This window comes from Ctenocephalides felis, unplaced genomic scaffold (assembly GCF_003426905.1).
Source record: "Ctenocephalides felis isolate EL2017-DRISC unplaced genomic scaffold, ASM342690v1 CF-g0.4_SCAFFOLD_03571, whole genome shotgun sequence".
NCBI classification, from domain to species: domain Eukaryota; kingdom Metazoa; phylum Arthropoda; class Insecta; order Siphonaptera; family Pulicidae; genus Ctenocephalides; species Ctenocephalides felis.
Genome location: NW_020539725.1, coordinates 16,860,476 through 16,879,040, shown reverse-complemented (window position 1 = coordinate 16,879,040; position 18,565 = coordinate 16,860,476). Strand labels below are relative to the sequence as shown.

General features: G+C 27.5%; 2 protein-coding genes across 2 annotated transcripts; one reads left to right on the top strand and one right to left on the bottom strand.

Moving 5' to 3' along the window:
- The first annotated feature begins 525 nt into the window (after positions 1 to 525).
- LOC113385177 lies at positions 526 to 3,216 on the top strand. Its single transcript, XM_026622997.1, has 3 exons — positions 526 to 614; positions 738 to 1,018; positions 2,852 to 3,216. The coding sequence occupies exons 1-3, from the start codon at positions 579 to 581 to the stop codon at positions 3,141 to 3,143; spliced, it is 609 nt and encodes a 202-aa protein (XP_026478782.1). The 5' UTR covers positions 526 to 578; the 3' UTR covers positions 3,144 to 3,216.
- Positions 3,217 to 5,777: 2,561 nt separating this feature from the next.
- LOC113385005 (adenylate kinase isoenzyme 1-like) lies at positions 5,778 to 14,675 on the bottom strand. Its single transcript, XM_026622802.1, has 5 exons — positions 14,660 to 14,675; positions 8,054 to 8,182; positions 7,688 to 7,853; positions 7,159 to 7,364; positions 5,778 to 6,029 (listed from the first exon to the last, which is right to left on the bottom strand). The coding sequence occupies exons 1-5, from the start codon at positions 14,666 to 14,668 to the stop codon at positions 5,946 to 5,948; spliced, it is 594 nt and encodes a 197-aa protein (XP_026478587.1). The 5' UTR covers positions 14,669 to 14,675; the 3' UTR covers positions 5,778 to 5,945.
- Between the last annotated feature and the right edge of the window lie 3,890 nt (positions 14,676 to 18,565).

Sequence of the window (18,565 nt, the reverse complement as noted above, 5' to 3'; positions counted from 1 at the left end):
TTTAAATTTTTTGTTCAAAAAAAAGTAATTTTTTGTCCAATTTATAGTTTTTCAAAAATCTTATTTTTTCAAAGTAATTTTTTTTCAAAAATGTTAATTGTTTTTAAAAAAATAATAATTTTTGGTCCAGCAATTTGCCTTAAGGCACGATGCCTTAATTGCCTTAAGACAGAATTCCACTTACAGCTAGTTTTAATTTTAAATTATTTCTTCGAGGTTGAACACTATGATATTACATATAAATGGTGTATAGGCATAAGCACTTGTATCCAACAGTTAACACTTTTTTCTAGATCAAATATCATACATTGTTTTATCTTTAATATTTCTTAAGTAGTAGTATTATAAAAATGGGAATGGCTTTATTAGACTTAAAGTTATAAAATAGAAAACGGTTACATTTGTATCTTATCTGGTCAACTTTTATAAAACTATATTTGCAGTCATTTATATTGCACTTGAATCGATTAAGATTAGATATGTTAGGTATATATAAATAAATACTTTACCAAAGCCAGTTATGCTCTTTGTGAAAGTAAAATTGAAGATAATAAGTTTCACATTGTTAATCTGCAACAATGCATGGAATACTGTTATCTTTAGCAGTTTTATTGGTAAGTGAGTTTTTATAGAATATTTCATTTTACGAATGTAACTATAAATAAAAATAAATTTATCTTGATATTAGCAAGTTAAAAATCAAATCCGTATTTAATTAAATCAAATTACTTCCAAAGGTTGGGGTATGTCTATCGGAAGGGTTTTCGGCTCGTCAGGAGACAGATTGCCAGCGAAGAAATAGCCCAGGATTAATTTGTTCGGAAGATTGTAAAAGTGTTTCTCTCTGTCTCAAAGACGGGTACAGATGGCTAAATGTCGACGTTGATACATGTACTGATGGCCAATTTTGCAATTTGAGAGAAGGAGGATGCTCTTCCAAACCTGGAGCATGCAGTTCTGCAGGCACCATGCAATGCGACAACGAAGGAATATTTCCTGACCCCTACGACTGCCAAAGGTAATAAAAAATTGTAATAATAATCAACACATTTACAAAATTCTGATCATAAATAGCATTTGTAAAGATGAACAGCCAATATTCATTTATTAATTATTTCACCGAAGTTTTATAGAGGGATGAATGTTTTCAGGTTTATAATAAAGATTTTGCGCTATAAACTATTTAGGAAATTAACGTTGTAACCTTCATTTATTTATTTAATTAACAGAATAAGTATGAAAACATATCTACCTGTCCATTTATAACTTTCAGTTTCCCTTTAACCTGTAGGGATAATGCTTTGCATCTTTCCTTGGAAAATTCTTCAATGGACCGGTATTTGCATTTATAATTTTAACAAAAACAATTTTTATTGAAACTCCTTTTTTCCCAATGCTTTCCAATTGCGTAACTGCGTCTACAATAATAAAAATAAAGATAAATTTCATTTAATTCAGAAAATGCATATTTAAGATGCTTGGAGGTACAGAAATAAAAGATACCGTAGTATCTTTTATTTCAGTAAAAGTATTATAAGTTGCCTACATAGTTTCAATACATTTTCAATATTGTAGGTCTACTGTAGGTAATTTTATCAACAGCCATAAAAATGTTAACAGTATTAATACAATTATTTTGAAAATAGGAAACCTTCTTTTGTAAGAAGCACTTGTACCGAAAATATTTAGCTATAAATTTATTAGTAAGTCAGCGGTATGTAATATATTATTATTGCAACATATTGAATTGATGTTAGAATTGATAATAAAAACTATTTATTTCCATAGTATATTTTCCATTTCTGCTTACTTAACACACGTATTTGTATCAAAACTAATGAAATATATGTACCTCGTAGCTACAATGTATTATTATGTCTACCGTATGTAGACGTAATAATATATTGTAACTAGCTGTACCCGTTCACGCTTTGCCGTGATTTAGTTTAAATTAAAAAGTTGAACAAAGATGTGTATTTATTATATTTAGTTTAACGTTACTACTATCTGTTCAACAATTTATCCTATTCAACCATTTGTCTACGAATTTACCTATAAACTTGTTAATCAATCTACCATTTTACCGACATACCAATTTACCTGTCAACCTATTTACCTATCAACTCGTTTCACATGTCTACCAATTTACCGGTCAACCTGTTTATTTGTCTTGTTATTTGTCTATGTACCAGTTGTCCTGTCTACCATATCACATATTCTCTAATTTACCTGACCACCAGCTATCCAACAAATTACCTGTTCACCAACTTACTTGTCTACCAATTCACCTGTTTACCAATGTCTATCAATGTCTATCAATTTACCTGTTTACCAATTTACCTATCGACCTGTTCATCAAATACACCATTTTACCTGTCAACCAATTTACCTGTTGTCCAATTTGCCTATCATCCCGTTCTAAATGTTTACCAATTAACCTGTTCAATAATTTACCTGTTGAACAATTAGCCTTTTTAACAATTTGTCTACTAATTTACGTATCAACCTGTTTATCAATCTACCATTTTACCGGTCTACCAGTAAGTCTATCTACCAGTTCTTCTGTCTACCATTTTCCATATCATCCAGTTTACCTTTATAAATTCTCTAATTCGCCTAATTTATTTACGCATTATGAAAAAATTAAAGCTCAAATTGATTCTACATTTTAGTTGGAAAACGTTTGTATGTGAAAAAGAAAAGAACCATCCTTGGACTTCAACAAACATTAAAAAAAAAAAAATGCCAAATTGGTCCAGGCGTTGTTGAGTTATGCGCTTACCAACACATTTTGCGATTCATTTTTATATACATGTATAAGATGTATTATAATTCTGCCTGATATTTGTAGGTATTATTTCTGTACTGGAAAAGGAGCTGATGGAATATTAAAAGAATGCGTTGGTAAAAATGCATTCGATGTCGTAACTGGAACGTGCACTTCAAGCTTGGATTCCGAGATTTGCAAGAATCTCGCAGTAGACTGCCAAAGAGCTGGAGAAAACGGCCCATGGCCAGGAGATGATCATTTCTATTACATCTGCAAAACAAAAGTTGATGATGGTGTAAAGAGCTTGTACCCTCAAGTATATAAATGCAGCGATGGAGGAAAGTATACAAAAGAATCTGGCTGTCAGCGCTAATAAAACATTCAATAAATAATTCCTAGAATTCTTATCATTTATTGTTTATTGTTTTGCAGTTTGAAATAAATGTTTTTCAAAAAATATTCATAGTTTTATTTATACCTAGCTGACCCGGCAAACGTAGTTTTACTAAGTAAGGTATATTCTAAACCTTACCTACCTAGACCTTTTTACCCTATAGACGGGGTAACTTGAAACGGGCAGATGGCAAAAAGATTTAAAACCTTATTATAATTTTAAAAGCATTTTACAAAATAATTACATTTTTAACTAATGCTAAAAAACTACCAACGGAAGAAAATACTTTTTTCATAGATTTTCAGAGATTACCGTTTATCTCCCCCATTTCAAACATTACCGTTTTCAAATCAAGGTTATAGCTGGTTATACATTTTTTTCCTCTACTTTCAAATATTGTTGTTAAACAATGCTTAATTTTACTCATTTTTGACACATCGGCAGCAGACCTTTTTGACCCCGGACCGCTATATATTACTATCTATTCTTCGATAAATTCTGGGAAATTATAACTGGGAAAATGTTATTCGACAAAATGTCCATTTGATCGATACTAAATTTAGGTTCTGAATTTAAATAACATAAATAAAAAATAATATAACCTAGAAAATGATTTATAAATATCATTGAGTATATAGTTATACAAATGAGATCTTTCAGAGCACCGTGTTTGAGCAAAAATATGCAAAAAGTTCATTTTCATATTAACATTTCAAAAAAGTTGATATTTTGAGTCTCTAGTAACACTTGCGACCCGTTTACTAACGTTTTTGTAAATAAATAAAACTACAAACAAATCTACTTACTACAATTCAATCATAATTAAATAATATTCACGTAAAACATCCTATTAAACATCATCTATCAAAAGCGTTTGACATTTGACGTATTAGCCACCGTCCATTGTTTTATTTAAATTACGCTTCTACAAAAATTTTCAAATTAAAAATGTAAGGTTTTTTAAATCATTCAAATCGGATGCTTAGTTCTCTCAAAAACTGCCACTTTTTGTACATTTAGCTTTGCATCTCCGAAACGGCTGGACCTGCCAAGAAACTAATCACCACTTCTCCCCAACATTACGAATCGAATGTTTTTTAGATCATTCTAATCGGTTAAGCCGTTCTTTTCGAAACTTACATTTTAACACTTTATGCTCCATATTTTCGAAGCCGCTGGACCTGTCTTCGTCAAAAACTAATCACCACGTCTCCTCATCACTAGGAATCGAATGTTTTTTAACCATTCAAATCGGATAATCCGTACGCCCGAAAACGTTGACAAAAAATTGTATACATACATTCATACACACACATCTATTTTTTCTGAGATATGCCAAAATGTTCAGAAACCTCTAAAACGTAAAGATATGCAAAAATTTTCATTTTCGATTTTCGGCCCATCACTATAACTAACCCTACTGGAAGTAAATAAATGCAAATAGTAGATTAATTAAATTCATTTTAAACACACATGTTTTAAATATTTTAAATATATTTTAATTAACCAAGCCCATTTAACTGGTCAGTGTTAGAATCAAAAACAATTTATTTGTGATATAATTTGAAGTAAATAATTTCAGCATCATAAAAAATGAATTCTGAGAGGTTTTAATAAGATATATAAAGTTTTTTCTGAAAACTAATTGATATATAATTTTTTAACTGATTTTTCAAATTTTCGAAAGATATCAGTTGGAAAGCACGCGACTAGTTTTTAGTAAAAATCGGCCAAACGTTTCTTTGTAATTAATTGTTTAATATTTTTTTGACAAATTTGTTGAAACCTTGTATAAAGAAAGAGTTAGTGGCTTTATTCGCTGACGTGGGTTTCCAAAATTTACCATGGAGTCCTTAGAATTCATATTAACTACTTTGGAAATCCTACTAATTTAAACAAACATCCATTAATGACATAGACATACAAAAAGCGAATTTTTTATAAAATTACATTAAAGCTTGGAATATGGAACATTTTATTGTAACAAATTTAAAAGTTTCTAAATCTCGTTTATGCAGCATGTCTTAGGGTAAAATACCACTTATAACAGTCAAATCAATTTACATTGTATTTCAATTTCTACTAAAATGAACTGACCAAATTATCGAGCTAACTACTATTGATTTAATAGTGAAACAATGTGAAATTGATATAAATTTGTGGTACAAAATAGAAATTTATTCTATTGTAATTCAAGCACTTGCTAAACTTTATAATATAACCTATAGGTTATCACTGACCACTAATGTAGTTTTTATTTTTTCTAGGAATCGCGTTGAAACTTTTTAATAGCTTTGTTGATTAAATGTTATAAAAATTTTAAATTAATTAAAATATAATATCAGCGTATACTTACTGAAACTTAGGTTTACATAAAACTAAACATTTTTGACAAAAACTCCATATCGAATTTTAACGTTTTAATTTCGATTCAACTAGACTCTGAATTTTTTATAACATTTCTTAAATAAATAAATAACATATAAGATATAATTATTCGACAATTGCTTACTTATATTTACTATACGAATATTAATCTAATCATAAATCAACTTGATCAAATTGATGTAAAATTAAATAAATTCAAATATATAATATTTGTATCCATAGTACTTTGTTTCATTATTTTATCTTATTTAGATCATATTGTGCAAAAGTTTGAACATTTTAGATATTTTGAACATAACATATGACATTGTGCTATATATTTGGTATTTAATAGAGTATCCGACGGCTATATACAAAAGTAAAATTATCAGTAAAATATTCGGTTTGAAGATTTTACTTTTTGAAAGTGGCCAAAAGGTTGTCAATACATGCAACTACTTCCGCAAAGATCTCATCAACTGGCCTTTCGGCGTTTATCTGAAATGAGAAGTTCAATTTTTAAACATATGGAAGGAAAAATAATTATATATTTCTTATTTCTTTCTAACATAGTAATATGTGCAATAATTACTAAACTTATTAAAAGTACCTATTATAATAGGTACAAACGTACTCATGGTAGGTTACCCACATTAGAAGTAGGTACCCACAGTGTCTTACTATTATACTTTGAGAAATATTTGAAACGTTTCAATTGAAAAAGATGAAATCAACAGAAGTTTTATATTTTTAAACTCTATAGAAAAATTTAATAATGATTAATGTGCTTAATTATCTGGATTGCTAATATAATTTGCCAAGTTTCTTAAAAATTATGATCTCTACCTACGTTTAGGGGGTACGGGATGAAAATTTAAACTCCAAAGAATGAAAATTAAAAAAAAAAATACTTAATATAAATTAAGCATTTACTAAAAATTATAACTCAAAATACTTTGCATTATAGGTGTATGATGATATCAACTCTCAAGGAGTGATATTGATTAAAAAAATCCAACCAACTGAATTTACTAACGTTTTCGATAGATACTTTTATTAAGTAGGCACTTGAAACGGGAATTGTCATATGCTCTTATAAAAAGTAATTTTGATGATTCAACCTTATCTAATCATAAAATTCAGGAACTACAGTAATTCACAATATAATATTGAATGCTTCAGATTATTTTATGACATCATCTGTCTAGACCACTCCTGTTTAATCACGTTTTGAAAACATAAGTATTTGAAAAGAAAGTAGACACTTAATAAATAAAAGCTTGCATCTTCAACTAATTAAAAAAATATTATATATGAATTTCAATCGGTTCGTCTGAGATTTCTACAGAATATCAACAATCACCATAAATATACAATATTATAATAGATTCCGTAAAACTTTGTAAAATATATTTATAAAATAGATTGCTTAGTATTAGATTTAAGTATCTTGGTTTATAATATAAATAGTTTTATGACGATAAGGATTCATCCGGATGCCGTTATAATGAAAAAATAAAAACCTTAAACATAATGTTATAATGAAATTATTATGTTCATTTTGTTAGGTAGAAATATTCTAACAATTTCGATACATTACAAAAATATGTAATAAATATTATCTTACCCTCTTCAGTCTGTCTGGGTATAGGGCCAAAACTTGGTCATTATTGGCATTGAAAGTATTCAAGCGCAATTTGATGGTCTCTTCATTGTCATCAGCTCGGCCAGAAGTTTTTGCACGTCCCAAAAGACGTTCGACCAATGTTTCAGGCTTACATTCGAAATATAAAATTGTGTTTACAGGCGTCACTTGGTTTTCGAAAGCCACACCTGAATAAAAGATAAATAAAAATCAAGATTAGAAATTAGAAATTATCAAAAAATGTTCTTATTGTTTTTGCTAAATCGTTAATGAAAATAAGGTCCATTGGCTCAAAAGTAACAAGATCTTTAGCACACCTTGCTAGATCACCACACGAATAGTATTTTTTGTTTAAATATATCAAAATTTTGAAGCATCATAAAAATTATTCAAAATTTCATGTTCTCACTTTTAATTTCTTGTTTCTTTATTTTTTTTAAACGTTAGCTTTATAAGATTTTTTTTTATATTCTCTATAAAATCAATAATTTTATTTTGGTCATTTTTTAACCTTGATCTTTTTCACGAGGATATCCATCAATTAAGAATCCTTTAGATGTGGGCAAGGCCTTAGTCATAGCTTCTTTTAATAAGTCAAGTACTATGTCCATGGGTACTAGTTCTCCTCTCTCCATGATAGCCGTGAGGTTTTTGCCTCTGTCTGATCCACTTTGTACCTAAAATATAAATCGATGTCATAAAAAATGATTAAAAACATCGATTAATATGTAGAGAAGAGATAAATTCTATAATTTTTGCTTTCTTTCCTTACAATGTACTATAATTCTAAGAAAGAAACCCGCTAGAATTTCAAGTAGGTATTAGTGAATTTTTTTTCTAGAATGTATGCTTTATATGTAATAAATTTGAGTATTACCTCAGCTCGGAGCAAATCACCAGTAGACAAGTGGGTGAATCCATATTTAGCAACAATTTTGTCACATTGGGTTCCTTTGCCCGATCCAGGTCCACCTAAAACCCAGATTACTGGCAGTTGCTTCAAGCTCTGGATTTAGTGAAATAATAATTTAAAATTAATATTTATAGTTACTTCAATATTGATATTAGAACAAGTTATGACTGATATACGAGTAAGGGTAAAAAAAATACATACATAGTTTACAAATTTTAGGAACAAGAGTTTTATCACTCTACGAAATAGACTCATCTAACATTTTTTGGTAAGATTTTCATGTTGACTTAATAATTTTAAATATAAATAAATTACATTTTAGTAAAAGATATACAAATTGCTAGCTCGCAATTTAGATATATATTTTTAAATTATACTTTTTATTAAAAAATAAGTAATATTTATTAACGTAATAGACTTCTAAACATTGGTCCATAGTGAACATATCTTATTTAGTCATTATGCGTTATGAAAAAAATCACCAAATTTAATAATTTATGTAATAGTGAATATATTCAGGCACCGAGCGATTGATATCATAATACTTAATAATATTTCATTTTAATAACAGATTTAGATTACTTTGAACAGTAATAATACTTAGTGATTCATGATAGAAACATTTTTTATAAAGCCTGGTTTCCAACCTATGAGGCGCGGTCCTTTAGTGGCGCAAAATACAAATTTAGAAAATAAACATAAAACATTTGAATTGATATAAAAAATGAATCAACTATTATTTTTTATGCATATGTTTGCATAATATTGCATGTTAATTTGAAGTTTGATAATATCAGTTGAGTATTTATAAAATTGATGAAAAAATTAAACTAACGTATCTATTTTTTTTATTAGAACGAGAGGGGGGGGGGTGCAAAAAAGGTTGGACACCACTGCCGTAAAGAGTCAATATATTAATAATTATTTCAAGACATTTATTTTAAATTAAGTATATATAAGTTTCTATATAAATTTTGTATACATTTGGAAATTGAAAACAAAATTAGATATGTGACCAAAATAAACAAAAGATGAGAACATGAAATGTCATGTCAATTGTAATTAGTATATGTACTTTTATTAAGGATTAATCTTACTATACTATGGGCTGGCCGCACACAATAAATTTGTATATCCATTTATGGTCATAATATATGTACATTAAAAATTTAGAAATTATGGTTGCTTATAAAATTATTGAAAATATTATAAAAAATTCAAATTTTGAACGTATGGTATGTATTACTTAAATTTTGTATAACAACGGTTAATTTATAAATATATGTACGAAAATATTGTTATATATATAGACATATGTAGATGTGTATATATTAGATTATATAGATTTTTCAATCGAGAGAAATCTTATCTTATTAATTATTTTTGATTAGAAATAATAAAGAGTAATGTCATATTTTTCTATGATTTTTAAAAGAATTCATTCATTTTTAATAAATTAAGTGTTAAAATATATCAAATAATATGTTCGAACAAACAAACTTAGTAGTATATGTGTCCGACAAGGATATATGTATTAAGTTTCAATCATATATATATATATATATATATATATATATATATATATTGATTGTTTCTTTTCCGAACAGTAAATCCAATAATAAAAAACAATTTGTTTTTTGAAGATGTTTAATACGACGTTTCGGAACTAGGTACGTTCCATCATCAGGTTTATTCTGTCAAATACAATGTTTTTTAAAATACTGATTAACATTAATTAACAATGGTCAATACAGATTAATTAGAAAAAAATTTTGTTATAAAGGATGGATTATGTACCGGATAGATAGTAATAAGACTTACTAAAAAAAGGTTTTATTATAAAATTGAGAAGCAAAAATTATTTACCTGTAATAATTTATATATCCATATCACTAATATTTTTTTGTTAAAAACACTCGATTTTTTTGGAAGATATTTGTAGATGTTACAAGATGTTTTTTTGGAAGATATTTGTAGATGTTAGGTGTGCATATACAGGTTCATGTATGTATGTATATATATATATATATATATATATATATATATATATACATAATATTTCTCAACATTTACTAAAGCAATATTTTTCCTTTTTTCGTAAATTACCAAACAAGAGCCATAAAAAATCATTTTTGCCAAGAGTTCCGTGCTTTGTCCTTTACATCTGGCAGACAGAAATCCATATCAGTGTGTTTAAGTCTTGTGTAGTCGTAACATCTACAAATATCTTCCAAAAAAATCGAGTGTTTTTAACAAAAAAATATTAGTGATATGGATATATAAATTATTACAGGTAAATAATTTTTGCTTCTCAATTTTATATAAAACCTTTTTTAGTTAAGTCTTATTACTATCTATCCGGTACATAATCCATTCCTTTATAACAAAATTTTTTTCTAATTAATCTGTATTGACCATTGTTAATTAATGTTAATCAGTATTTTAAAAAACATTGTATTTGACAGAATAAACCTGATGATGGAACGTACCTAGTTCCGAAACGTCGTATTAAACATCTTCAAAAAACAAATTGTTTTTTATTATTGGATTTACTGTTCGGAAAAGAAACAATCAATATATTGAAAAAATCCAGGACTTATCTATTGAATATATATATATATATATATATATATATATATATGAGTAGATTTTATTACCGATCATCGTATTATTTTAAGAAGTAAGATAATTATGTAATTGTTTTTCTTGGCTAAACTCATCGAATTTCATAAGATGAATAAAAATACCTATGCCCAAAATAGAGTTGGTAAAATAATTTACCGATAACAAAAGTTTTCAAATTACAATAATTTATTTTAGTAAAACCTATTCTTAAAATCCAATTTGTAATATGTTCATCGTAATTTAATATCATAATAATAGACTATGTTCTTACATTATTATGGTTTCTGTCGTATATAACTGATATAAATCATTACCGATAAATAATAAATTGGTAAGAGATAAAAATATGTTGTAGATGAAAATAGAACGACATGAAAATTAAATTGATATTATAAATTCTACTTAAATTTGCTATTACACTCACGCAAAGCATAAAAATAAATAAATAGGGTAGACTTGGTACGGTTCTACCACTTTTTTCAGACATAATTTGCTTATTTTAAATGACCAGTAATTAAATTACCAGTAATTAAACATAAATGGTAATTTGTACATTTGTCTACGTGGAAATACTTTAATACTGTCCTTAAATACGATGAAGTCATAAAATCAAATTATACTAGAAAAGGGCGAGTGTCACAACCGCCACCAACCCAGGGACGGTTGTAGCAGTCATAAAAATAGGTTAAAAAACAATAGCTATAAACACCGAAATGGTTTATAACTACTTTTATTGTCATAAATATGTAACACAACATAATAATTTAAACAAAGCTTATGAAGAAAATATAACAAAACAAATGTTTTTAAACAAAGTTAAAAATAATTCTTTGTGGTTTTTTAATCTTGAATATTGAATTTTACTTTTCTTTGTCTTTCGCATTTTGTCTTAGAATTATCCAAGTTAGATTTGTCAAATTTGATTTTATCTGTTTAAAATTCACCCGAAAATGACAAAAAATACATGTCACAACCGTACCCTACGCACATTTTCGAAAACAAATCATCATTATGACTGAGGTAAATTATCTAAGCAAAAACGAATTGCTAGTAAATAATCAACAATGTTCAACTTACTGCAAAATAATAAAGTGATCTATTTGTATAAATTAAGAATAATTATTAAAAGAATGTAAAAATTACTTTCCACTCTTTAAAAGCTATGCAGTCCATAGATTATGTTGATGTAGAGCACTGACTAAACGCAATAATGGAAACTTGTTCGAACAATCATACTTCATTTTCATCCCTATCCCTTTGAGATAGGGTATCTCAAAATCAGTTTAGTTTAGCTGTTATGATTATTATCACTACCGCCTGGCATTAGTTTAATTCCTGTTCATTAGTTATATATTATTATTATTATTTATTATATATTCCATTTATTATTTAAATTTCTCATTGAGTATAAGAATAGTTAAATATTATTTATAAAAGTTTGGATTTTTTTTAAATTTTAATTATTTATGTGTGGTAATAAATAATTATCATGAGATATACTAATCTATTATATATTATTATATATAACTTATCTCACTTCAAAAATATAATTTACCACCAGCGCCAATTTAACCTTATTATTTTTAAACATATATACTCAACAAGAAGTCTCCTATCATTTCAAAATCGATTAAAATATTCTAAAGGCAATTAGTTAGAAAGAAATCTCGTTAAAAACTGATTAGGATTATAAATTACGTTTGCCAAATTTCAATTTATGTCCTTGGCAATTATTGAATCACGCTTTAATATATTTGTGGGTCATGTGATTCATAAAATTGGCAATTTACAAGTACTCGTACAGTTTAAAATATTTTTAGGTAATATCCATAATTATATAAAAGTTTTACGATAATTTTAGCAATCTTGATGTCATTGAAATTAATTTAAAATGATAGTTTTACTAAGTAGTAATTAACTGTTAAGTAAATGATTGTTAAATAAATCTCAATTTTCATTGTCAGTGTTATCGCCACAAACCATTGATAAATCAAATCCAAAAATATATTCTCTAGATAGTTCATTACAAAACAGTTGATATTCTTTTGTTATTGATAATATAATGAATATTGTTGATTAAATTCAAGTAAAAATTTAGTATAAATATAAGCCGACATGTAACCAATAATAATAGCTAATTGAAAGCTCTACGAAAAAGTTTACACTGATTTAGAATAAATTACCCCAATTTATTAGTATTATAAAAATAATGCTGATAAATAAGTAAGTGAATAGTAGACTATAAATAATCTACTAGACAAAAATTACATATAAATATAGGACACTTAGTTATATTTATATTTATGTGGATTATATAAATATAGGACACTTAGTTTAATATGAGACCAACAAACCTTGAACTTCAAAATAATAGAATATAGAATCAATAAATTTGTGACTGATAATTGGCTTTACAAAAATCAACTATTACAACTACCAATTCTAATCTGTAAATTTGTAGAGAACGTTTTTTTGTGATTGTAATGTTATACAAGTTTTTCTTTCATATCGCTTATATAGTATTGTGCATATATTTAAAAATTTTAAATTGTATTTTTAAAAAACCTAATTAAATTAAACAAAAGCATCATTATAATATTTTAATAACTTATATAAAGATATTAACGTATAAAGACATGTCGTGACTTGGTTATGGTATACAAACTATACAATTACTTCAATTTTCTGCATTTAAGTTTTTTAACATATATGTTTCATGTTGAAAAATTAACATTGAAGTATATTTAATTCGTAGTTTTAGTCAACGTTCTGAACTCAACTTTGTCCATTAAAAAAAGTTATACATCACAAATTTAATTTCTTTAATTTAAAAAATTATATATTGGCTTTTTTATATTTTGTGGCTATTTGCATTAAAAAAATATCTTGTAATAGTAAGTGTATTGTCGTCATATTTATTTGTTTCTAAAATAATTGTAGAAGCTAAAGCATTTATTTACCTGGTTATGTACTTTATAAAAATTTTACTTTTAAACGACATATTGTCTTTATAGAATTAAATAATGGTATTTTAACCATGAATATTGGTATAATAAGAAATTAAGTTCTTAGTTGTATCTATGTATCGAAAAATCACAAGTTAGTTGTATATTACAACATCTTGTAATTAAATTAAATTATAAAAATTAATAAAATTGAAATTAAATGTAATATTAAATTAATTATGAACGAATTTAATGATGAAATTTATTTCTTACAATTAGATCAAATATGTATCGTTATATATTACGATTATATTTATATAGTATATATTTATATAGTAGTTATATAGTATGATTATACTTAAATATGATTATACTTACTTATATATGATTATACTTACTTATAATATATGTTTTATAGATATACGTATATCAAATAAAAGTTACGAACTATTTTGTTTTGGCACCCATTATAAATTTATAGGAATAAATTAATAATATTTTAATTAATTATATTAGATCATAAAACAATTTCAAAAAATATTATTTTTTATATTTAATATGGTAAAAGTTTGGTTGTATAATTTTAATGACTATTATATATACAAATATATATATATATATATATATATATACAAATATATATATATATCTTGATAGTTTTTTCGACGTTGAAACATATATATATATATATATATATATATATATATATATATATATATATATATGTATATATTGGAATTCAAACAGTTATAGCACGTGTGTATGTTTATATAATTATTACAATAACAAGAATAATTTAGAGAGCATTAGCACTATATAATTACCCACCAAGCACATAAAACTACATGAAAACAACAGTAATAAAACGAAAAGGAAATCATAGAAAGCGGCAATCGCGATTTTTGCACAAAACTCAGCAAGAAAATCGAATCGAATGGTGCTGTGTGTTCATCCATGTTTACGTGAATTTTAATTTAGAAATCGTTTTCTATAAATTTACCTCAGACATGGCGGCACTGGCTAGCACTTAATACGACTGATGAAAATATTCGTCCTCGCGATTACAGAATACTACATCGCTGAAACATACTGACCATTGCGCATGTATACAAATTCTATTTGAGCGAGGCAGAGGCAGGAAACTGAAATATTAAAATGATATGATATCAGTTATTTTGTGTCATTGTAGATGAACAAGATTAGAGAAGACATACCTGAATGAAAATAGACATTGTTCCTGGAGATGCCTTCTGTTCAGCAATCATCAATAATCAATGAATCACTTATCAAACTAGATGTATGTTTTTTTACACCTGTGTTTTTTACAGCAATCAGACTTACAGCTCTACTAAACACTGTTTATTACTAAGACGATGTTGTTGTTAACAGGCAATCCATTGATTGTCCTTACTCTATCAGAAATCACAGTTTTTATTTTTTATTCTGAACGCTATTAGAAGACAATCTCCCTGTCGTCATTCTAATTGGGATATTGCAGCAATGCCGGTCTAACAATAAGGCTATTATCACTTGAAAACATATTACGTTCTACATATATATAAAAATAAATCGGGTTTTCCTTCCTGACGATATAACTCCAGAACGCACGAACCGATTTCGACAATTTTGCATTTTGCAGAAAGTTAGTGGTGCATGGCAAAGGGGCCTTAATGCTAATTGCTGGAACTTCATGCACCGTAATTAAACATTCGAGTAATGATATTAGCGAGAATTATCAGAATTATGCTTGGTTAAGTCAACGAGCAATTCTTGCTGCAAAGAATAATAATGTACACGCACTGAATTTCACCATTCAATCAAAAATTGCTGGCGATTTGGTGACATACCAATGATTCCGACTGGTCTTCCGTTTGAATTCAAACGATTGCAATTTTCAGTTCGCCTTGCGTTCGCATTAACAAGTCGCAAGGCCAATCGCTTAGCAATTTAGAAAAAAAGTTATTATTTAGAAAATCATTGTTTTTTACATGGGCAGTTATAAGTTGCCTGTTCACGAGTTGGAAAACCATCCGCTTTGTTTGTGTTAACGTCAGACCAAAAAACAAAAAATGTGGTTTACCAAAGAGCACTTTAATGAAACGGATAATTTGCGGATTCACTTCCATTTACTTAGAGAAGTTCAACTGAAAAACACTTCATTTTTGTAATCGAAATAAATTCATTACTGTTGTGTAATAAAATCTAATTTTTCCTTTTCAAATATAATATAAAACAAACAAAAAAATTCTTCATCGTTCTCACGAAACCATTTGCTGGCGAAACGGAGTTCGTCGGGTTTGCTAGTTATTTATAATTACAAGTGAAAACCGTTGTCACTACTGCTTAATAACAGGTTGCTCGAAGTAGGTATCGAACCCGGGACCTATGAATTAAGTCCCGTCACTAACTAGATGTGAATGATAGGTACTTTGCATCAAAACAAGTTAAACGAACTTCCCGATATCTGTGTAAATAATCGACCTAACCAATAAGGAACCAAAAAATCAATTTATGATTGATTTATGGGTATAACAAGTAGCTGTAGGGCGTAATGTAAGAAATTTATGCATATTTGCCGAATTTTAGTTATTTCAACTATTATTTTAAATATATATTATTGAACAAAAATGAACGCATGCTGGTTATTGGGGACCCCAATACATACACGCCTTATATTCTGAAGGCTTTGCTCATTATTCAAAACTTTGATGAATTTCTAAATCACTTGCCACAAGCCTATAATATTCGCTTAGAATGAACTCTACCATCATGAAACGTTTCATCAAAATCACAAAAAATTAACAATCAATGGCCTAGCCATTAAGTTAGCTGAAACTGCCTGAAGACTAATTCAACTGACATCTTTCGTACATTGTTTAAATTTTCAAAATCGCATTCAGATTTTTTGAGTAAAAGGTAGACGAAAACTTTTATACTTATCTATCAATTAATGGACTAATCTACCAGCTTTTAATTTATTGAAATCGATGTACCCGTTTTAGAGAGAACGTCGACAAAAGGCAAATTTTGGCTCACATACATACTATATCCGATTTCGATCCCAAACAATTCAGAATTACTTGAAACGTGGAGAAAACATAAAAATAGCTCGACGGATTTTCTGGCAAAAACATGAACTACCTTCTGAACGTTAATTACCATATTATATTTGATTACGTACTCTAGTTACACGCGAATACTATTCCCAATATATTATTAATTAAAAACAACGCCCAATTTCATGAATGTTATATAAACATGTTTAATTAAAGCTTTTCGAGTGTTGTAACAATGACGCCTGAATTAATGTATAATGAAAAATTATAAACTTCGTTTGTGTAACTTTTTGTTGCACAAAATAAACATAGTTGTAATATTTTGACGACTTTAGGTTCATACATTGACTTTATTGATTTTGAAAATCTAAAATTTATTAATGAAATCAAAACATACAAATTTGTCTTTTCTTCTATGTGCTTCTTCCTGATATAATATTAATTATATGTTAGTTTATGCCAAGCGGTTCGATGTTGTTGATTACATATATTAACTAACTTAAATTTTGTATAACTTCTTGTCAAAATCGCGTCTTATGTAAAAGTATCAAGATAAGAACACAAGAAGCTTGTACAATTAAGTTTATTCAATTTGCAATAACAAATTAATACAAAATTTACAAAATATATCAGACTGACATATCAGACATCAACGGAAACATTACGGGAACTAGTAGATCGAAAAAATAATACATTTATATTTCATTTTTATATTTTAAAATAATTTGGTTTGATAATTTTGTTCTACGGCGACAGAAGGTTGCCAGTCCCAGAATAGAGCAAACCCACTACATAGAAATAATGCGGAAAGCTGAGCAGCTGAGTACAACACATTTATAAAATTCAATCAGGAAACTTTGCACGTCCGTGCTATTATTTCTGAAATGAGGTATGATCATTTTTAAAGGAAGTTACATCAAATAATTCAATTCATAATAGATTACTTATTCGAAACAATACAACTTTAATTTTATATTTTAGATCACTATACGTCTATATCCGTTATAAATAGAGTTTGCAATCATTTTATGATAGATTGTTCGAAAATTCGGAAGATTTTAGTTATTTTTTTTTTTTAAAGAGGCAATACTAGACAATACATTATTCAAAAATTTGAAAAAAAATTCTCTATTATTTTTTATTTTTAGGGAAACAATATTAGACATGCCGCTATATTGTTCATAACAATATTGAAAACTAGTGGGGCGCATGGCATCGTGCCTTAAGACAAATTGCTGGAACTTTCCGTATCAAAAATTATTATTTTTTTAAAAACAAATAACATTTTTGAAAAAAAATTACTTCGAAAAAATTAAATTTTTTAGAAACTATAAATTGAACAAAAAATTACTTTTTTTTTAAAAAAATGGCTTTTTTTTACTTTTTTCGTTAGATTTCCGAAACCGCTAGACCTGCCCTCATGAAAATTTGATCAGCTCTTCATCTTGTCAATACAAGTCACGCTCCGTTCTCTTAAAAACTGAGTTACCGTTTTCGGCATTTTTGCCCCGTATCTTCGGAATGGCTAGACCTGCCTTCGCCAAAAACTAATCAGCACGTCTCCTTATCAATACGAATCGAATGTTTTTTGAATTATTCAAATCGGTTGATCCGTGTTCCCGAAATCGTCGACGAAAATTTGTATCCGAACACACACACATACACGCACACACACACATACACACGCACACACATACACACACACATACATCCATTTTTTCTAAGGTATGCCAAAATGTTCAAAAGGTTTTAAAACGTAAAGATATATAAAAAATTCCATTTTTGATTTTTTTGCGATTACTATAACTTGCCCTACGGGAAGTTAATTAAGAACCTTAAAGATGTCAAAA